At 42.3% G+C, this 14,317-nt stretch overlaps 1 protein-coding gene across 6 annotated transcripts in view; it reads right to left on the bottom strand.

Annotated features, from left to right (window-relative positions):
• Positions 1–12,465, bottom strand: part of eya1 (EYA transcriptional coactivator and phosphatase 1) — a gene marked incomplete at its 5' end in the record, with an annotated part of 56,784 nt that extends 44,319 nt beyond the window's left edge. For 2 of the 6 annotated variants that reach the window (XM_080751552.1, XM_080751554.1), the window contains 5 exons: positions 4,697–4,819; positions 6,891–7,033; positions 7,390–7,456; positions 9,769–9,846; positions 12,338–12,461. In XM_080751552.1, coding sequence (XP_080607678.1) covers positions 4,697–4,819; positions 6,891–7,033; positions 7,390–7,456; positions 9,769–9,846; positions 12,338–12,461 — 535 coding nt within the window. Of the gene's footprint in view, positions 1–4,696; positions 4,835–6,890; positions 7,037–7,389; positions 7,457–9,768; positions 9,847–11,436; positions 11,503–12,337 lie in introns of all 6 variants that reach the window. The other 4 variants (XM_080751549.1, XM_080751550.1, XM_080751551.1 and 1 more) reach the window with 4 other exon arrangements.
• Between the last annotated feature and the right edge of the window lie 1,852 nt (positions 12,466–14,317).

Here is a 14,317-nt window from a genome sequence, read left to right as displayed (position 1 = left end):
ATATTTTGAGATGGGGGTCCGTGGCCAAATTCATATCATTTTGGGGGTCCTTCACATGAGAAGGTTTGAGAACCACTGACACAGTAGTCTCTCAAGAACTGCCTTTTCACTTCATCCTCACGACCACTTTCTCCCACAGCCGTAGAGCATATCCCGTAGCGTCAGTGAAAACGAAGGGGGGGCAGATTAATTTACTGTTCCTAAATGGGGGCGTAATTACACCTTTGTTCCCAGAGATAAACATGGGGAGTTCTTTTCATCCTCTGGTCATTGGCCCCATAAGGAGGGCCCTCCCACACCATGACAAACGCAAAGCAGCTTTTAGAATAGGGAGGTGTGTGTGTGTGTGTGTGTGTGTGTGTGTGTGTGTGTGTGTGTGTGTGTGTGTGTGTGTGTGTGTGTGTGTGTGTGTGTGTGTGTGTGTAGGGAGGCCAAGGGAGGTAGAGAGGGGCGGATGGCAGGAGAGAGAGAGAGAAAGAGAGAGAAAGAAAGAAAAAAAGAAAGAAAGAAAGAAAGAAAGAAAGAAAGAAAGAAAGAAAGAAAGAAAGAAAGAAAGAAAGAGTCTTAGTCCAATGAACCCTTTCATCCCTATTCCGGGCATGTCATAATAGGTGAACATTTGGCAAAATTGGACGAACGTGTGGTGAAAATATGCAAAAAATGTTGTAGAAAATAGCAATCCACAATCTCACAACACGTTGCCATGTGTTTTGAGCTTGTAGATCAGTTATGTTCGCTATTTGACGTTAAGTACTGTACAACTATATACTGTAGGCAGGGCTTGGCCTTGTCAGTCAGCCAAGTAGCCACTGCTTGGGCTAAAAATCTTTAGGGAAATAAAATACCTCCAGATTACCAAGACGGACAATTTATTTGTCTAGCTTCTTCCCTCTCCCAGCGATCACACGTGTAAACGGAAGATTATTTTCCACCTTCTTTTCCAACCGAGTCTCTCTACTTTTGTCATTTTGTTTGACATTTTAAGATCTTTTTCAACAGAGAGAGAGAGAGACAGACAGACAGAGAGAGAGAGAGAGACAGAGAGAGAGAGAAACGTCTGTTTTCAGAAAGTTTCACATCCAGTGAAAGTCCAACAAAACAAAACAACGAGACAGAGAATAAAAGGAGAAGCCCGGGTGGAAAAGAAAGGCTTTGAACGACAACAAATTAGCCTAATGCACAGTTCAAAAAGTCATAAAAGCTCTCACTGGTGGGGTTAGAGGGTTACTCTGTGGAGAACAAGGACCCACATAAAAGCCAAGGGGACCCCTGCAAGCCCACTGAGAATGGGGAGGGTGTAGTAGTGGTTGCGGTGGTAGTGGTGGTGGGGGAAATGGGGGGCCCTTGCGCTTCCCCGGGGGGCATGTTTTCTCTCTCTCTCCCTCCCCCTGTCCTGCTCCAGTTAGCTCACTCACTCAAGACTAGACACCATCCCTCACTTCTTCCCTCCCTCCCTCCCTCCCTCCCATCCTGCCTTCTGGCCCTGCAATTGGGAGTCCATTTGCTTTGCTTGATCAGTCCTCTTGCCACGGGCTAAGTCTATCATCAGTGCACAATATTTGTAGCAGAAGTTTGTATGCCCCACTTGGGAATAGGCTATCAAGTCCAGATGGGGCTCTCCTTTTAAAAGGCAAACCGGGGCCTCGACTCCTTCCACTCATACTGCCACTGAGAGACTGCCTAGAACCCAATTATTCACCTAATTAACATCTGCTTGGTCCTACCGTCGGCATAGGTTCTCTGTCTCTTTAACCACTTTCAACTAGGCATCCCTATTTTGGCCTTGTCCTTATAGCCAAAAACATTCCCAAGCTACATGCTCACAACGCATCGTACTGTGACACGCTGTGAGCTTGTAGGTCGGCTATTTTCGCTGCGTGACACAACAGCGCCGTGTAGGAGCAAATCCAAAAGGATGCACTCAATAAACCATGATGAGGGTCTGTAACGTCAGGGTGCACAGGCATGCCTTTGTTCCCCCGCGCAGTTTGGTATCGCAACTTTAGCACCCACACAAAGCTCCATGGCATCAGACATGAAAGCCCAGCGCAGAAAAACATTAATGTAATCGTCCTTTCCCCTTGACAGCTGGCCACGGGCTGGTGGCAGGGACACGGGGGTGGGGGGGTGGGGGTGGGCTGTATCACATTGTAGACCCTGAGTATATATATATGGTCAGACTCAGGACACCCAGGCCTGCAGCCCGCCTCTCCCAGGCAGATCAATACAGAGTAATGATGATGCTGTGGCCAAGGGCCAGAGCCAGGGTTAGAGAACACAAGGGCCACACAATAGTGGTCAATCTGTCATGTAACAGGGCTGTCAATTACTAACGCACTTAACGCCGTGTGGGGCATCCGATAGCTAGAGATAGCAGCAGGAAAGAGGGAGAGGGAGAGGGAGTGAGAAGGAGAAAGACAGAGGGAGAGGGAGACAGAGAGAAAGCATAATACTCAGAAGATGAATGGGCACATAACACTGTCATCGTGAGTTAAACCACTGAGGCCAGCCAAGCAGCTTGTACATTCTGCCTCGCATGCTCTCTGTCTCTCTTTTTCTTACCCCTTCTCTATCTCTCTCTCTGTGTGTGTGTGTGTGTGTGTGTGTGTGTGTGTGTGTGTGTGTGTGTGTGTGTGTGTGTGTGTGTGTGTGTGTGTGTGTCTCGGCTCGCAGCTACCATGCAGCAGGCTGAAGAGCGCTGCAGATCTCTAGCTGCGGCCGACTGTATTTGGTTAAGAGGCGTAGAAAAGAGGCTTCCCTGTGCCACATCTGTTGCTGGGCGAGTGTTATTTATTGTAAGATGCTCTGGAGGCTTTTCAACAACATGTGGAGATGTTCCTAGTACAGTCACACGTTCAGACGTTCAGACAGGAGAGGAGAGCAACAAGAAAGAGAGAGCTAGCTTAGGCTGGCGCAGGTGTTGCCAAAGTAAAGGGCTGTTTGACAGAGAGAGAGAGAGAGAGAGAGAGAGAGAGAGAGAGAGAGAGAGAGAGAGAGAGAGAGAGAGAGAGAGAGCGACAACTTGTATTTATCGACTTCAAGGCCATAAATCTCCACAGTCTCAGCTCTTAAACAAATACAAATACGATCACAGGGAGAGAAAAAACTAAAGGCTGTGGCGCTGAGGGGAGAGGATAGGCATGGCTGGTGCCTCTTAAGTGCCTGCCATTTTTCCATCTGTGTTGATTCGTTTTAAGAGGAGAGGGAGCAGTCGGGGAGGCAGCTCATAACGACTGCCCGGACACAGCATCTGCCTGGGATATGGCGAGGGCCTCACGCATGCCGTTGAATCGTTAAATCAAGGACAGAGAATCTTTTCTCTAATCTCCTTTAAAGAGAATAAATAAAAAGTAGCTTGGTACGGTTGACCGGAGGGGAGAGGAAACAGGGCTGAAATGTTTGCTGTACAGAGAAATGCAAAAATGCGTGCAAATGAAAATAATAAAGTATGTTATAAAGCAGGATTAGCTTTAAACAACTGTAAAGAGGACCTTTGTGCTTTGGGATAATAGATATTGAGGATCAAAGGGGAAAGATACAGTAGGTTCGTCAAAAATAGAGCGAGGACAACAGAAAAGGACTTGTACTAGGGCAGGGGTTCCCAAACCTTTTTATCTCAGGGCACCCCATGAATATTGTTTTAATCCGAGGCATCCCTACATTATAATTTTCACTCCCAGCACCTTATATTTATAGCATATCGTCGTTGTCGAGTGGAAACCTTGTATGTCCAAAACCATTCGTTTTGTATTTATCATCTATAAAATGTACTAAACTAGTGAAAACAGCAGATCTACAAGCACACAGTGCTTGTAGATCGGCTGTTTTCACTAGTTTTGTGCGACAGTCTTGTATGATGAAGCAGGGCCTTGCTTTACCAAAAGACGTACACATTTGAAACTTGGAGATACGAGGTTTCTGCCCGACAGTGACGATATTTTAGTGATTGTGTTGCGAGGAAAGCGTTGAGATAATAGCCATTTTGGTTAGAACTGACTGAAAATAACTTTGTGCTTCAAGTTTAAAATGATACAAAATATTTTTTCAGTGTCCAAATATATTCCAAATATTATCAAATTATCTTGCGGCACCCCTGGACTGCCGTCGCGGCACCCCAGGGTGCCCTGTCACCCACTTTGAAAACCCCTGTACTAGGGAACTATTCTACCAGTGCTAGATTCCCATCCAGTTGATGTATTTGTTACATTTTCTTGACGAATGAGTGCAGCATAGTTTGAATAAAAAGCATGAAAAGGCATATGGGAGACTAATAACATTCAACAGCTATTCCTAAGAGGTATGCAGTTGTACTGTCTGAGAGAAGAAATAGTAGAGGCAAAGTGGTAGAGAAGTTGTTGATTGAGGAAGTAGAGAAGTTGGTTAATGAGGAAGTAGAGATGTTGGGGTGGAAGATGAGTTGAGGATTGAGGAAGAAACAAACATTGGGGATTGAGGAAGTAGAGAAGTTGGTTATTGGCAAAGTGGACAGGTTGGGGTGGAAGAAATAGAGGAGTTATGGGGGTTGAGGTTTGAGCCGTAGAATGGTTGGTTATTGGGGAGGTAGAAAGGCAGAGGGTGGAATAAGTCGATAAGTTGGGTTTGAAGAGGTATATAATGTTGGCGGTTGAGGAAGTAAATACAATTGGGATTGAGGAAATAGAGAAGTTGGGTATTGAGGAGGCAAGTAGGTCCTCACCTTGCATCTGGTAGCTGTATGGGGCTTGTCCCGTCTGTGGTGTGGTGAATTGGGAGCTGTAGCTAAGGAAGCCCGTCTGTCCCGGGGACTGGGCTTGACTCAGGCCCCCCTCCGTCTTTATGCCTGCCCACAATGGACCTAAATCAGTTAGTGACACCAGATCGGTTTGATGCACAAGCAACAGTCAACACACAGGTTTCAATTTCACTGCATGGACACAGCAAAGGGGCACAGAGGCGTTCGCTTGTGTGTGTGTGTGTTATCGCCGAATGGATGATCACTGATTATCACTATTATCAGTCGTTTAGAAATATTAGATTGCACAGGGTTCAATCTCGCTGCAAAGCAGTTGTCTGCGGGACAACTAGTACTTGGCTGTCAAACCGGGTATGGCCCTTAACAGTGGTTCTCAACTCCGGTCCTCAGGGACCACTGGTTCGGCTGGTTTTCCATTCTACCAGATCGTTAATTACATTCAACTGATGTGACGATGTCCTTGTCACTCTAGATATCTAATCAGTGAGTAGTTATACCCGGAACGACGGGTGATTGCAATTAACCGTAAGATAGAAAACTAGCTGTACTAGTGGTCCCAGAGGACTGGAGTTGAAAAACACACACTATTTTTGAATTAGTGATTTCTAACATAAGTATTATTATTTAAGATAGACCATCTGTGAGAGACCATCTGTGAGAAGTTCCAAAAATAATTATAGGTTACACTTGCTAGTGTTTGTTAGTTAAACTGGCAAAGAGTTAGATTGAATCAGTCCCAATGTAAATGTCTATGTTACAGCAGGTTTTGCTGCCACCACTCAAACAAACAGCATAAATTCCTCTACATTATTGGAAAGGCATTTTCGGGTCAAAGTACTACGAAAGACTTTGGACAAATAAAGCACACTGTTAGCTATGTTCTCCCTTGTTTCGCTCTTGCGATGCCAGAGGAAACCAGTTCTTGTTTTGAAATTTATATCAGCAATCTTTCAGATCTGTCGGAACAGCTTAATAAGCGAATTGTTGTGTGTGGCATTAGAGGAACACGTGCAGGCACTAAACAATGACTCAGCGTTGCCCGTGGTCTTTCTTTATTTTGAGAAAAATCTTGGTACTAAGCTAAGATTCGTCCTGATATCTACCATGGGGAGCAAATATTATTTCTGTGCTGTGACTTCGATGCATATCATTGTAATGCAGCACAAAGAGGATCCAACCATGAGGAAATTAAAGGGGGTCTTTCAAGCTTGTCAAGGACTGGATACGATGTATGTCAGCAATGGTGTAGTAACTAAGTACATTTAAGTGCTGTACTTAAGAAATGTTGAGGAATTTGTACTTTACTTGAGTATTTCCAATTTCCAATACTTTTACTTCTACTCCACTACTTCTCGGATCCAAATATTGTACTTTTAAGCTGGATGCACACTGCACTGCGTTTTTTCGTTGCGTTTTGGAAATCCGAAATCCTCGAAAGCATTTTTCAGGCCAAGGAGAGAGAGAGAAGAGAGAGAGAGCAAGGGACCCAGTTGTGACAGTTGTGAAAATCTGAAAAAAATCAACCCTGGTCCGAAAATAAATACGAAACGGGCGTAGTTACTAGTTACTTTGTAGATTGACTATTATTACAAAACATACATTAACTACTTCAACCTTACAGTATATACATTTCAGCCATTTAAAAATAGAAGAATTACAAGCTCACGATGAGTCGCATTGCAACACATTGTGAGCTTGTAGATCTGCGATTTTCAAAAGATCTTTATAGATTTGAAAAGTGAAATAGGACGTTCTGCATAACAAGTACTTTCGACTTTTGGTACTTTAAGTACATTTTGATGCCAATACTTGTGTACTTTTACTCAAGTAAATTTTTAATTCCGGGCTCTTACTTGTAACAGAGTATTTCTACGTAGCAGTATTGATACTTTTACTATTTGATTATTATTTTTTTGCTATTTGTTATATCCATGAGTTGAATACCAAGGACTTCCGACGAAAAAAAAAAGTAAAAGGACTTATTTGGGATGCTCCTTTTAGGCAGGGTGTTTAACTGTACTTGTACTGTACTACATTCTTTTAATGTATTGGCTATACTTGTTCTGTTCTCCACTTTTGTCTAATAAAATACTCAATCAATCAAACTCAAGAAACAAAAGTGAATACTTTCCCCACCACTATGTCAGTGAGATCTTACCATAGGCTGGGATGCCGTATGGCTGGCCGGGCTGGGGGTAGCTAGCATAGGCTGCGGCCTGCTGCATTCCTGTGGTGTACTGCGTCTGCCCATACGCAGCCATATTCTGGGATGAAGGGGTCGGGAGAATATGTGGATATGTTCTGCTATTTGAGAAAAGAAACAAAAGGGAAAAGTGAGAGAGGGAAGCAGGAAAGACAAGAGGACTGTATTTTACCCCAAAAACCATAACACAAACTTTGCTCACTGACAAATTCTGAGCCAAAGCTGTAAGGGAGATAGCCATCACGTGGCTGGTATACATGGCGAAAGAATAATAAATGGCAAAGGAAATTTTTGCAAGATAATAATTACAACAGATTTGGGAGTGCACAAGCTGCAGACATCCAGGCAAACAAAGCCAGGCAGAAAAGCCAATCTAGCAGAAGGATCTAATTAAAGTTCTAAATGAAGTTGGATGCTGCTTATTTTTTTAAAGAAAACTAAAAAGAAGCCTTACTTGGAAGGGTAAATCTGCGGAGAGAACTGGTGAGTTTGTCTTGGGCTGAAGCCACTGGTTCCAATAGCTGAGGAGAGTTAAAAAGAAAAGAGGCAAGCACATATTTAAACATTAAGAAATAAGGTAAATATTATCTTTTGCCAACAGAACTTCTGGATTCCAAGGAAACAGTAATTACATTGCATTACACTATTTATTTCAGTAACCTTATTTAAGGTTGAAAACCGGAGAGCAATAATGAAGTAAAATAATCAGGTAAGAAAGTCAGATTTTTCTGCTGACCCGCAGTATCTGTGAGATACTTGCGGGGCTGCCATGACGACCGCTGGTGTAAACACACACAGGATGGTCTGAATCAGTGTGGGGCCCGTGGCTCTGCATGGGTGCCTCAGGCCTTTAAACCCACGACCACACTACATTGGAAGTGACATCACTGATTGCAGGTAACGAGCGCTACTGCATAATCACTCCTTCATTAAACATGCTACCCGTCGGTGTGGTTCCACACAGCCCTGTTGAACTTGGGGAAATCCCCCTCTGAGCATATGAATCACATATAGAGTTTTGCTTGTTTTGAAGCCGTAGTAAGAATCACGTTGCACACGTGTTGCAATTCCAACCCCCCGAGTTATTACTGTTTGTAAGAACCAAGTGTAAATCAAATTCAGCCACAAGTATAACAGAAATATGTTGTACTTGTGGCTGATTTTGATTTATACTTGGTTGACAGTGTGTCGCTAAAATAGCCGAATATACAAACCCACCATGCATCGTCGTGTGGTGAGTTGTGATTTTGTAGATCAGCTATTTTCGATGTGCGTCACCGGTGCAACGAAGTATACATTAAAAAAATAAAGGCCTAGTAGAACCAAATAATTTGAGACGAAAATACACTAAATATTACATTTTCTAGTTATTGGAAAGAAAGATGTGTGATAAATTTGCTAACTGAAATTCCAATATTTACTTCTTTCTTTTTTTTCCCCCAAATGGTGCACACCTCATTTTGGCACAATTAAGCTTCCCATTGCACGTGAAACACAGTTAAGAGCGTGTCACGCTCACTACCATTGTTAAATACAGTTGAGTAGCACAATTCTGAGACATTTGTGTAATTGGTTGTGACATGTAAAATAAGGGATTCGGTTGCGGGGGAGTACTAACTGTATGTAACTGTATGCTGTAAGCCCTCACACACATTATTAATATTGAACACGTTTCCCACATCAGCAGCACCTGTCCTCTGGAAGAAACCTTGCTCTTTCTGAGCGGAGCTTAGGGTTTCCCCACGGAGGATGAGGGGGTGTACGATTACAAAATTTCATTAATATTGTCAAAAGACAAAAGTCGGCGCAGTGATTTATGTGCTTCGAGCGTTAAGGTATCAAGTGCTTGGTTAAACAGTTGCGGAAATGGGGGAAAATTAGCGGCAAGCTAACGCCATATGCAGTTGTTTCAGGGAGAGTGGTTCGATGGACGCAGAGCTGATAATGCATTGTTCATAGAAACATGAACTACTACAAAGAAAATCTATGTACAATCACATTTTGACATAAAATTAAATACATTACAGATACATTGTTTTTAATTTCTAATATTTGTTTTTTTAGGCCTGCGTATTATATAACACACAATGCCCCTGAACGTGTGTGTGTGTGTGTGTGTGTGTGTGTGTGTGTGTGTGTGTGTGTGTGTGTGTGTGTGTGTGTGTGTGTGTGCCTGCGCATACGCGTGTATATCTGAGAGAGCGATAGTATAACAGCCCATGGAGAGAGGTAGGGCCACAGAGACCCCATGTCACTCCACTGGACAGACAAGCACAGTGCAGTACAGGTCATAACTCAGTGTGAACACACACACTTGCACTCGCAATCGCACACACTTGCACTCGCACACACTTGCACTTGCGCACGCACGCACGCACGCACGCACACGCACACACACACACACACACACACACACACACACACACACACACACACACACACACACACACACACACAGACAAAGATACAGACACAGACACGCACACACGCACACACACACACACACACACACACACACACACACAATATACTGTATACTATATAGGTGTTTTAGCTGCAGGGACAATTCCTGGGGGCCAGCTTATCGGTCACCCATCTTTGGGCTCATCTCTCACTTATCAGTTCTGCTGTTGTGTGTGGGAAGCAGCCACACACACACAGGCACACGCACACAAGCACACAAGCACACGCACACACACATACACACACACACACACACACACACACACACACACACACACACACACACACACACACACACACACACACACACACACACACACACACACACACACACACACACACCCACACCCACACCCACACCCACACTCACCTGATCCTGAGAAGCTGTCTAAAGAGGCGTCCGCTACCGAGGTGGTGATATCGCTGCTGCTCATTGGCTCTGATTTAACTGCGAACAAAGAGGCCACACTGTCACCACAGGCACCCAATCACAGTCTGCAAAGGAAAGAAGAAGTCAAACTACTCCAAACTGTACTAAAGTCTGACTCTCACAGTCACTAAAATAAAGGTTTGTTTTGAAAATACGGTAAAAGTTACTTCAAGGTGGAATAAAAACAGAGGCAGCAGGGAGGAGTCAAACAACCTTTCACTACAATCTTCATCCAAAACTATTGGTCAAATGGAATTCATTCTTAAATAGCAATTCTTATTAGTTGTATAAAGGCCTAGCAACTGTAAACAAACAAATCCTTTGGCTTAGGGATTCATAAGAAGATTAGACTAAGACTTACTCAACAATGACTGAGATGGTATCATTTCCCACAGTAAAGCTTATTCATGCACTTATTTGAACAATTCTACAACAGCAATATAAGCCAAACTTTATAGTGTTTGATAGCACATTTAGCCAAACATTCAATTAGAACAGTCAATTAAACTCATAATGGATTTATATTTAATGGATTTATAATTTAACTATTACTTAATGGCTTACCCGTGTTTAAAATGTAGCGTAGGGGAGAAATAAGCAAACATAAGTCAGAATCATTGGTTAAAAAAGAAGAAGAAGAAATAAAAAATAAAAGATCCCGTATGGACGTGCAAGCATGATTGAAATGTCAAGACAATGTACGGTGTATAAAATCTTTTTAAGAGTGTAGCGAACGCTGTTTGACCTTGGCTCCCTTAAACAGCTACAGCGACAGCTCTGCACAGACAATTTCACAGCTATCTGACAGCTCAGGAATCTTTGAAATCAATCCATTTCACTTCAGGCAGGCTGGGGGAATTTTTTTCTCTCTTTTTTTCTTTTTTTTCTCCTTTCTTTTTTTTGGCAAAACAAATTCACTATGTGGGCAAGGGAGTCATGCTCAGTGGATTCCCTCATGGTTGAAGAAGCCATTTGCTGTCATGTTTTACATGTTTCCGCTATGCTCTTTCTGCGCGGAAACATATGTTGACGGGGAGCGTCTTTTTTTTTTTTTTTTTGGAACAACACAACAATGAAAGAAATGATAGTGATGTGCATGCACAAACTGTCACTCACTCAGCTCACACAAGGCACACAATAAACACTGTATTTAGGCAACGGCACAGGACACAACGTAAAAGGTAAAAAATAATTATGCACATCACTGTATGGTAAGTCTCACAGGCTAACTACTCATCAGCAGTGGACTCCAAGTCCATCCAATCTCAAACCATGCTTTCAAAATAATAACACAGCTGCTTTCAAAATAATAACACAGCAATGAAATGCCAACAAGTCTCCGAATGAAAGGAACAATAGTTGAAGCAACTTCTCCTTTTTCTCTCTGTTTTGCGACAGACATATTTTGTGTGACTGGGAGATTTGTTTGTGATTTCTTTTACACAAATTTAATGTGTGAGCATTCAAATCTCATTCACTGAAGTGAGCCAGGGGGAAAACTAAAGTGGTGCTTTTACTTTCGTGATCGCTCTCTTTCTCTGTCTTTGAGTCCAGTTGAAACCAACACCAAGTATTGTCCTTTCATTGTATCACCGGTAGAAGACAAACCTGCAGCGGACTGTGAGTTAGAACCTAACAACCAGTCTGCAGTGGTAAGCATTGTGATGTTATCACCTATGGGAAAGAAAGAATGGCAAAGGACACATGACAGTGTGCACCAAGTCTACGGGTCCCCTGTCAAGCACAGCCTAATAGAGCCTATGTAAGGAAACCAGTAGCCAGTACTATCCACAACTGCACAGCTTATTTAATTCTAAAAGTACAAAGGAGGGTCCATTTATACACTTTCAGAGTTAAATTCAATAAACATTTAATCATTTTACTGTGTATAAACTAAAGTTCCTTAAATAATTCCACGATAGTCGTAGGGACTTTATTTTTTCTACTGACTTTAGCCGCTCAGTAATATGGGCATGACTGCTTGACTAAACAAGGTCTGAGCTTTGAACGTACAGGCCCATCACCTGAGTAAATAGGTGTGTACAGTACAACCCACATGCAAAACACCATCGTGTTCATGCTATGGGTTTTTGAATAATTACATGGTAACTTAAACAAACTGCTACAGTGATAGTCTCTGTAAAGAGAAATCACTCTCAGTGTCAGAAAATAAACTGAAAAGGGTACAGTGTAGAAGAGAATGAAGAGACATGTCTATATTATAATGCTCCTAAAAGCATTTCCTAACCTCGCCCCACAGTTCCATATTTCAAACATATACAGTAGAATTGCTCCTTTTCTGACAAAGCCTCACATGTTAAAAGCCGTACACCGCCCTGCATAAATTCTGTGGCAACCGAAGACTTCACACCAGAAAGTCCTACTACTCCGTTTTCACATTGAGAGCCACAATGTCACATCAGCCAGCCCTCCCTAAGTTAACCTGCCTTCGGTGTTTTAGGATAGCGCAAGAGAGCACGTTAAGAGGAGCAGCCCTGTGCACACATACCTTCAGCGCCATTGGGGGTCATGGAATTGTTATTGATATGGGAGTTGTCGAGGTTGGGACCATTAGGCGATTCGCTGCTTCCACTTACTCGGCTGTGAGGACTGGCTAGATCCTGCATTTCCATAGACCTGACGAGAGACAGACACGCACGGGCACGCACACACACATGTACGTGGACATACACACACAGACGTGCATGTACACGGACGCAGGCGCACACGATCACGCGGACAATCTTTCACACGCACGCGTACACACGTGTGCATATCCGAGGACATCAAAACACAGACACACACACACACACACACACACACACATGTGCACACACACATGTTCACACACACACACACACACACACACACACACACACACACACACACACACACACACACACACACACACACACACACACACACACGAGGACATCAAAACACAGACACACGCACGCACACACACACACGCACACACACACACACACACACAGTACACAAACACACACACACACACACACACACACACACACACACACACACACACACACACACACACACACACACACACATTAAATTAAATTATAAATACCACTCCGGATCCAGAAAAGACATACAGCTCTAGTATGCACATAATGTGGTATTATGGATTTCTTTTGGGACTCAAGTAAAATGGTAATGTTGGTATGAAGTGAAATAAAAAAGAATATTATTTAGACCACTGATAAGGTACAGAACAATGATTAAATAATATTAAAACAAAATCGAAGCACAATTTTAGGGAAAACTACACTGTACAGTATATTAGGTAATGAATCAATCAAATGCAGATGATAAAATCATTGCTTAAATTCTAGTAAACAATGTACAAATTAATAGGAATTATCAAATTAATAGGAAATCATAGGACAAAATACAGCTATATATATTTGCAGAAATTGAACAGAAACTTTACAATTTCATTGATTCAATGATCATAAAAGCAATTCAATGCTTTACACGATTTAAACCAAAATGTCATATTTCAATTTACTCTGATGCATGTCAAAAAGCAGAAACGGCCTGAAGTGTGCGTCTTGCATTGCATGTCATTGTAGACTGTTAACAGATGTTCCTTGGTTTGAGGCTATGGTTAATGTGCTTGTTAAAAGTACAGCACTCAGCTTGATTATAAGGGCCCATGCCTCAGTGATGGGAGATGAGAAGTTCACCAGGCATTTTGTTTGCTCTGGCAAGCTCCTTAATTGTTGCTGTGTTTATACTGAGGACCACACCACTAAAAACATTATTCTATCTTCTCATTTGTGTGCACAGAGGATTTGATCAAGCGTAGACAATGGAGTAGAAAGCAGGCACGAGTGATTTGAAAAGCACGGCCACAAATCCAAAGCCTCTTATTTGTCTTTGCCGCTCTGCCCAATGCAATAGTGAGTTAATGAAATTACCAGAAAATGTTTTCTACATTATACTGTCATTCACAATTAGATTTAAAAGGCTCTGAGTATCTCTGCTATCGATAAACACTGGGCTTTAATATAGGGCCACAAAGATAAATGCAAAAGTTCTATATTGATGCTATCAGATCAGGCATCAATATGCCTGACATGAGAAATAGAAAGATTGAGTTATGATATAGTATATAAATGCATGATATTTAAGATTATAGTACGATATAATTATTCAATAATGCTGGGGTAAAATTTTCAAAACGTTTTTTTTTTCAGGTAGCATGTTACAGCAAATACTAAATAATAGCTACAACTAAAAAAGAATAACCAGGAGCATAAAAGGCCAGGCCAATCGTCTTCACACAAACTCCACTATGACACATACTGTCCTTTCCCCACAGGTATATTAGTTTACTCATCCCTTAAGAATCTCACGCCTCAAATATACAACAATACGAATACAAGCACTCCAGTAACTTTCATACTAAATTGCCACAAAATTACCTGGATATTCCCATCTAATCATTATTTCCCCATCACAC

The sequence above is a fragment of the Nannobrachium achirus genome, assembly GCF_963921795.1.
Source record: "Nannobrachium achirus genome assembly, chromosome: 21".
NCBI lineage: Eukaryota > Metazoa > Chordata > Actinopteri > Myctophiformes > Myctophidae > Nannobrachium > Nannobrachium achirus.
Note: the sequence above shows the minus strand (reverse complement) of the source record. Positions and strands in the feature narration are given on the sequence as shown.